At 35.9% G+C, this 8,140-nt stretch overlaps 2 protein-coding genes across 2 annotated transcripts; one reads left to right on the top strand and one right to left on the bottom strand.

Moving 5' to 3' along the window:
* Positions 1–1,162: 1,162 nt before the first annotated feature.
* Positions 1,163–2,874, top strand: LOC133810300 (uncharacterized). The gene has a single exon (XM_062246047.1). It carries the CDS (start codon positions 1,270–1,272, stop codon positions 2,749–2,751), a length of 1,482 nt encoding a protein of 493 aa, XP_062102031.1. The 5' UTR covers positions 1,163–1,269; the 3' UTR covers positions 2,752–2,874.
* An 813-nt stretch (positions 2,875–3,687) lies between these two features.
* On the bottom strand, positions 3,688–7,264 carry LOC133810299 (nudix hydrolase 26, chloroplastic-like). The gene is made up of 6 exons (XM_062246046.1): positions 6,820–7,264; positions 6,651–6,701; positions 5,800–5,892; positions 5,135–5,229; positions 4,085–4,199; positions 3,688–3,990 (listed from the first exon to the last, which is right to left on the bottom strand). The coding sequence occupies exons 1-6, from the start codon at positions 7,093–7,095 to the stop codon at positions 3,925–3,927; spliced, it is 696 nt and encodes a 231-aa protein (XP_062102030.1). The 5' UTR covers positions 7,096–7,264; the 3' UTR covers positions 3,688–3,924.
* Positions 7,265–8,140: the final 876 nt, after the last annotated feature.

The raw sequence follows: 8,140 nt of genomic DNA, 5'->3' as shown, positions 1-8,140 counted from the left end.
AAGTACAATTTAAAAAAAAAAAAAAATTCTCTCATCTTCAAAACAAAAACAAAAACAAAAAAAAACCCTAAGGTCACCTAAGCAAGCTCACAGCAACCACCCCCCCCCCCCCCCCGACACTTTCTCTCGGACCTCGGTTGCCCCTGCCTTGCCTGCCCGACCCACCCAAGCCCAGCCCTCTGCCGCAGCTCCAGCCCACCAGCACCATAGCGCCCTCCGCCGCCCAAGCCCAGCCCCCTGTCGCACCCCTTTACAGCTCTGCTTACCGAAGCTCAAGCCCAGCCCTCGGCATCAGCCCTCTGCAGCTGCACCCCTCGGTGTCAAACCTCCGCACCACACGGCAGCAGCCACCGAATCACCGACCCCTCTCCACTGATTCTACTCTCTATCTCTCCTTCACTTCTCTCTCTCTCTAAATGGGTAGAGGAGTTGGGGTTGGAAGAGGGTTCACATAGTGTTAGTGTATGTGAAGAAAGCCATGCCATTGCCATTTGCGAATAATGAATAATAAAAAATAGGTTGCTTTCTATTTGGTTTTTCCCGAGAAAGAGGTACTATATGTCTAAATTATTATTACTATAATAAATAAGGTGAAAATGAAATAACAATAATTATAATAATTAATTCTTTAGTCTTTTTTAATTAACATAATAATTTAGTAACTTAATGCTCCAAAAATTTACATTTAGACTAACAACAAACTTTAAAAATTAAAAAAGTGTTAAAAATTGTATTTTTGAAAAAAATTGTACCAAGACCCATTTTCGGCCCAACCCAAAACCCAACAACCTGAATTTGAAAAAAAACCCAAAAAAATCGGATTGGATTCGGTATCAATTTTCTCCACCTAAAACTCATAAACCCCAAATCTGAAACAAAAAAATTCGACCCGTGTGTACACTTACAATGAATGACACATAAATTCTACTAATAATCTGAAAAAATATTATAATATAAAAAATTAAATAATATCCCATGTCATATGAACGAAGGAAAGTATAATAAATGAGTATAAAATAAAGTGTAATAAAGATTTTACTTAGCACTCCTCTTGTTTATTATAATACTTCTACAAAACACGAATTGCCAGCCGTATTTATAACTAATCTTGGTTTTTTTTTTTTTAAAGGAAATAATCATAGAGGCATTTACGGCTTTTTTCCGTAATGTATAAACCAACTAAAAAAAGTGAAATGAGCAGAAAAGAGTCTCTCTCTCGTCTCTCCCACCCTCGTCCCTCTGGCCCCCTAGGCCCTCTCTGCTGTCGCCATGGATTCGCAAGAGAACCTGCAACCCGTTAACTGGCCGGAGCGAAATCAAAATCCTATTTCAAAGACCTATCTTGTGGTCCCAATCCTCATACTCTTCGTAGCAATCTCCTTCACTTTTACCAAAACCGACTACTACAATATCCAACTCCTGAGACATAAATTCTCATCACACTCCAGTCCTTTCCAAACTTTTCTGGAGTTTCTGGTTCGAACTAAAAAGCCCAGAAATACCCAAATTCCAAAACCTGTTTCTAAGCCTCCCTACTGTGTCCTATGGATGGCGCCTTTCCTTTCAGGTGGTGGGTACAGTTCAGAAGGTTGGTCATATATTTTGGCCCTTCATGAAAATGTGAAAAGCCCACTTTTTAGAATGGCCATTGAGCATCATGGTGATCTAGAATCCTTGGATTTTTGGGAAGGTTTGCCAGTTACTACCAAGAACTTGGCAATTGAGCTTCACCAGACTGAATGTACTATGAGTAAAACTGTTGTGATTTGTCACAGTGAGCCTGGTGCCTGGGACCCTCCACTGTTTGAAACTATGCCATGCCCACCAGGTGCTTACCAAAATTTCAAGGCTGTGATCGGTAGGACCATGTTTGAGACTGATAGGGTGAACGCTGAACACGTCAAGAGATGTAATAAAATGGATTATGTTTGGGTGCCTACCGAATTTCATGTATCAACATTCATAGAAAGCGGGGTTGATCCATCTAAAGTTGTGAAGATTGTTCAGCCTATTGATGTAAAGTTCTTTGATCCACTTGCGTATAAGCCTTTAAATCTAGATTCTACAGGACGTTTGGTTTTAGGAACAAGAACCCCTAATTTGAATTCGAAGTTTGTATTTTTAAGTATCTTTAAGTGGGAGTATAGAAAAGGATGGGACGTGTTGTTGAAGTCGTATTTGGAGGAATTCTCTGGTGTTGATGGTGTTAGTTTGTATCTTTTAACAAATCCATATCACTCTGATGGAGATTTTGGGAATAAGATAGTGGACTTTGTTGAGGACTCTAATATAGAAAAACCAGCTACTGGTTGGGCTCCAGTATATGTTATTGATAGCCACATAGCTCAAACTGATTTGCCTCGGCTCTACAAGGCAGCCGATGCCTTTGTTCTTCCATCAAGAGGAGAAGGGTGGGGAAGACCCATTGTGGAAGCCATGGCAATGTCCTTGCCAGTAATTGCTACCAATTGGTCAGGGCCAACTGAGTTTTTGACAGAGGAAAATAGCTATCCATTGGCATTTGATAGAATGAATGAAGTAGCAGAGGGGCCTTTTAAAGGGCATCTTTGGGCAGAACCTTCTGTTAGTAAGCTTTGTGGTTTAATGAGGCATGTGATGAACAACATGGATGAAGCTAAAGCAAGAGGCAGAAAAGCAAGGGAAGACATGATTAGAAGGTTCTCCCCAGAGATTGTTGCCAATATCCTTGCTGATCATATACAAAATATACTTGAGAAGTCCAGTGATTAGTCTCATTTTTTTTATTATGTTTTCATTTGTGAGGCACTGAAGCTCTACACAAGTAATTGTACTTTCAATCCATCTGTGAGTTTACCAAAGCTTTCTATGAAATGCCGCCTTTTTGAGCAGTATTGACTTAAGTAGTTGAAGGCTTGTTCTTCTTCAGCATAAGCTTTCTTCTGAGTTCTGAGAAGCTGGCTGTGCTCGTGTTGTGCCTTGTTGTGATTATGTACTTCTCATCTTAGAGGTAAAACTATATGGATTTATATTAGTCACCTAATGTAATGTAATGAAACCGGTGAGCAAAGAAATCCTCTGTCACATATTTGCTTCTTGCCACTTCTCCAGTTGGTCAACACCGTAAAGAAAGTTCCTTCTTGAATTCTTCCATGTGCTTTTATGAGACAATTGTAAAATTATAAAAGAAAACTTTTGAGAATTTCGTTCTGCTAGCACATAAAGTTTCTCATATTTTTAAGGCATTTCAACTACAAGTAAATGCAGTCGTAATACAAACTAGGTCGAAACCAACTTTAATTATACTAATATGACTTACAATTTTGATGAAAATCTAGCTACTAGAAACATTCACTACTGGTGAGTAGTTATTAAATCCTTGATAGTTACTGGTTAGTTCATCTTAATTTGTGATTCCACAAGCTTGGATGCAAATTGATTTTACACAAGCCATTTTTCAAAACTAAACTTTCATAATTGCTGATGGCTGAAATCAAACATTTATATATATAAACATACGAGTAACTGATCTATTTTGGCATTTTAATATAGTAAATTATCTTTATTTTAAGATTGATGCACCAAGATAATTTAATAAATCATGTTAATAAAATTACAACCATGTTGATACATTAGGTTGATGATTTGTTAGACCAAATTAATGAACTGGTGAACATAATTGGGTTGATAAATGAGCTGATGAGATACTAAATCAAAACCCAAAAATGGAGCATAATTCCATAAGACCCCTATAATAATAATTTTAACCCCTTTTCAAATATATAAATATTGCATTCGGGGCATATGAAAACAGCAAAAAGAGAGGAACACCATCACATATCCAGATAGATGGCTTCAACCGATCATAATGTGCGAAAGTTACAAGAGAAATTATTGCTATATTAAACAAATATAAGGTTTCAAGGTTAAAATACGGTTTTAAGGTTATTGAAGATATGGTGCGAAAAATGCTAGAACTTCTTTATAAACAGGCTTCTTAAAATCAACAACCTGCAGAGATTGTTGGAGAGCAAAAGCAAAAAGTAGTCAAATAAAAGAAGTGGGTAAATACAAATCTGTTGAACTTGCAATATAGTATACTCACCAAGTCAATTGTTTGTTCTGCTGGCAACCATGACCACTCACCAAACTCGGCTTTCTCAGTTCCATCTCCCAAAAGATTGATTTCTTCATCCTTTCCAGTTAATTTAAACAGAAACCTTTTTTTTTCCACAGTGCGAACAAAATTCATTAGAGCTTGTTTACTATCATTTATTTCTTCTTCAAATTGATACAGCAATTTTCTTTTCAGACAATCTCCTTCGTTCTTTTTATTCAAATAAAAAGAAAGGATAACAAACATTAAAATTAAGATGACCTTAATTTAAACATAGATAACATATGCATATTGGAAAAACAACACTTGTATCCCGATGAGAATTGAGAAAGGCATAAAATGGACTAGGAACCAGAAAGCTTTTTCTATTTTTGCAAGAACGAAAGGCTTGATTTCCAGAGCATACAGTTGTAACATAAGAGCACGAGTGTACATGCATTTATTTAGAATAATGATATGTGCACTCAAAATATGCACCCAAACATTACACACAGTGTTGCTTTTTAAAACAGTAGGTCTCAATTTTGATAAATGTGATTAGTTAGGCTAAACTACCACGTCACTTTAATGTTTAGGTGTATAGAGTAATGATATTTGTACCCAAAATATGCACTCAAACACTACACACAGTGATGTGGCACTGCTTTTTAAAATAGTGGATTCCAATTTTGATAAATGTGAATGGTTAAGCTAAACTACTACATCATTGAGTGTCAATAGTTCAAATGCTTGCAAAAATCTCAGTTGGTTATAACAGGTCTTATTTTGTCCTGAAACAATGAATTAACTAAAAAAGCAATGTTCATTGATGCAATTTGGCATCGGATCTTACATATTTAGTTTAAAATCAAATATGTGGGACCCAATGCTAAATTGCACCAATGGCGGTATGCCATGTAGGCTAGTGTTAGACACCAATCCCTTAGCAATACTAATAAATGAAGGTCAATGTGCTGGCTGCTCCCTACAAAGCATGCAATGCATCGAAACAACATAGACGAAAAATGGTACTTGCACAAACTCAAATCTAATACTAACCACTTCTGTGCCTGGCCTTTCCAATCTCCTCCCCACTGATGTCTAAGTTTTTCCCTGACTTTTGGTGGGAAGTCATATGTCAACCAATGAGGTACCTGAATAATATAGCCAGTACAAAAACAAGAGGGTTGTTAATCATATAACAAGGTGGCATGAGCATCACTCCGATTATTTTCCTAGTGGAAGTGTGAGGAGAACTAAATATAAAGCTAATGCATGAACAACAGAGAGGAAAAACTCTAAAGAGAGAGAGAGAGAGAGAAAGTCTAGAAGGCTATCTTATAAACCTAGTGGAAGTACTGAAGCCTATCCTAAATTTTTACACATCTTAAGCTAAAAATCTATTTTTTGATACAAGAATAGTGAATCTAATCTATAATATATAGCCTTTCTCTGGATCTTCATCTCAATCTTATCATAGAGTTTAGTAACTATAATATTTAATGCAATAACAGAACAGAAAAATGATCAACGCTCTACTTCTTTATCAAACAACCAAATATGTTCATCACAAACATAGATTGGTGTTTTAAAATTAATCAAATGGGAAACATATTGCTTCGAAAACCAAACAGGATACTTTTTTCAGTCTTGAACCAAAATGCAACCTTAAAGAAGATGTCTAGAACATTAGGGCAATGTACTCAACAGTAAACAAGTTGTACCTCTGCAAGGATTTCTGCAGAAGTCACTCCTGTCTCTTCTCTTAATTCCCTTATGGCTGCACTTCTGGGATCCTCACCCTCATCAACACCCCCCTTTAAAACACAAGAGAATCAAATATTATATTCAATGTCATAAAATCTTGCAAAATATACAACACTGATTCAAAGATATTATAAAGATAGTTATAACAACTCAAAGTTTGAGTTTGGACAATGTGAATCTTTCGTTCATCTCTTCCAGAACATAGCATGAGTTCCACGTTTTATTTATCTTGAAGTATAAAGAGATGAATGGAGAAAAAAGTTCACTTCGTCCTAGATCTCACTTAATAATAAACAAAAAAATCAATCATAGTTGTTATGCTTTGCTTATGCACAAACTCATATCATGATTGTTTCGATGTGCTTTGAGTTAATACCAAAAGCACATATACGATAATTAAATTAAAGTTTTAACTCACAACTTTCCACTGTCAACCCATCAAGTTCTTATCTGTTTTTACTTGTACTCCCTTTGCACCTTACAATGTTTGGGAAGGAGTAAACTAACAAAAGAAAACCCCATATATCTAGTGGGAGTCACTTTTGAGCCTGATGGCTACCCATCAAATTCTTTTAGACACAGTAGGCTAATCATTTATGTGTTCTTACAGAATCACTATCGTACTTACAACAAAACTTACACAAAGTTTTTCCTTTTAATTTCTTCTATGAAAGTTTTTCCCTATAAAGAAACAAGAGATAAAAAGAAAATGGGCAAGAACTCAAATTATCCATAATTATCCAACCCCAAATTATTCAAGCAATAACGCTGCAAATTTCCTATTCAAGCAATCCATTCAAATAATTACCTGCGGCATTTGCCATGAATCTGGTACATCTAACCTCGATGCAGCAAAAATCTGCCAGAAAAATGGAAAGGAAAATAGAAAATCAAACTCTACTCAAACACATATATATTCGTGTGTGCGCAATATATAGTATACATAAATAAAAGATATGCAAATATATTTATAGGACCTTTTTGGAATCGTTGATGAGACATATACCGACGTTTCTTCTGTAACCCTCAGGAGGAGCTTCCATGGCGGAAGAGGAGGAGGAAAAGGAGGATTGGGTTGTAGTAGTAGAAGAAGGGAAGAGTGGCAAAGGTGTAAAAATAGGGCATTTAAGAGGGTAGCAGAGGAAAGGTGAAGGAAGCCGGTGAAGAATGGATGAAGAGGAAGTAGGATGATGATGGGGGTGGCGGTGAAGAAGAAGTGGCGAACTCAGACAGACCAATCGGCTTAAACCCATTCAATCACTCATTCATTCTTTTCATCGGAAATGTCCAATCTTTCATTCATTCCATTTCCATTCAATTTTTTATGTTCCAACAAACCGAGCATCATTTAATTGTAGGAAAAAATGACTCAAAATAAATCAAAATGGTATCAATGAACTAATTTTGGTGAAAATATTTTTGGAAATTTGCATCGTTAATACTAATGTATTTTTACTTGAGAAATTTCACTTTGTATTCTTGATAAATGCTATATAATTAAAAAAAATGCTAGACATATTAAAATTTTTAAAATAATGCTATTTTTTTGTACTTTGTCAAAAATGTCCTTATAATTTCCTCATCACTTTTCACTCTTCATTTCTCTCTTCTCTCTTCCCATCTCTCTCTCTCTCTCTTATTTCACTTTCTCTCACCTCACACCACCACCACACTAAATATTGTATTTTGAACAGATTTGGACATGATTTTTGAGTTTTTTTGGTATTTTTTTTTTAGATCTGAAACTCTGAAATCTGAATAAAATCGACATTGCTCGATGGTAGTTCGATGGTGCTCGATGCCAGCTCGATGGGACCTTCAAAATCATGATTTTTCATGAAAAAATGACTTAGCTCGATGGTAGCTCGATAGTGGCTCGATGGTGCTCGATGCAATTCTTGCAAGAGATATAATTTTTCACTCGGGTGTCTGTTTGGGGTGATTTTTTTTTTTTTTGTATTTTTTCAAGATCTACATGTTTGACATGTTAATATGCACATTTGTGAAGTGTAACACTTGTAAAAAATACAAAAGTGCCAACATACCTCATGTTTAAGACATCTTTTGGTATATTTTTAAGTTTTAAACTTACCAAATGTGCATATGAGCATGTTAAACGTGTAGATCTTGAAAAAATACAAAAAAAAAAATCACCCCAAAAGGACACCCGAGTGAAAAATTATGTCTCTTGCAAGAATCACATCGAGCACCATCGAGCCATAATCGAACCACCATCGAGCAAAGTCATTTTTTCATGAACAATCTCAATTTTGATGGCCCCATCAAGCACTATCGAGC

Source organism: Humulus lupulus, unplaced genomic scaffold, assembly GCF_963169125.1.
Source record: "Humulus lupulus unplaced genomic scaffold, drHumLupu1.1 SCAFFOLD_34, whole genome shotgun sequence".
In the NCBI taxonomy this organism is placed as follows: Eukaryota; Viridiplantae; Streptophyta; class Magnoliopsida; order Rosales; family Cannabaceae; genus Humulus; species Humulus lupulus.
Note: the sequence above shows the minus strand (reverse complement) of the source record. Positions and strands in the feature narration are given on the sequence as shown.

What these genes read in the sequence shown, in the direction of transcription:
- LOC133810300 (XM_062246047.1), top strand. Translation starts at nt 1,270, where the DNA reads ATGGATTCGCAAGAGAACCTGCAACCCGTTAACTGGCCGGAGCGAAAT.
- LOC133810299 (XM_062246046.1), bottom strand. Translation starts at nt 7,095, where the DNA reads ATGGGTTTAAGCCGATTGGTCTGTCTGAGTTCGCCACTTCTTCTTCAC. An exon ending in TCATCAACGATTCCAAAAAG is followed by an intron (nt 6,702 to 6,819) that starts GTCCTATAAATA and finishes TTTTTCTGGCAG; the next exon opens with ATTTTTGCTGCATCGAGGTT. An exon ending in ATTCATGGCAAATGCCGCAG is followed by an intron (nt 5,893 to 6,650) that starts GTAATTATTTGA and finishes TGTGTTTTAAAG; the next exon opens with GGGGGTGTTGATGAGGGTGA.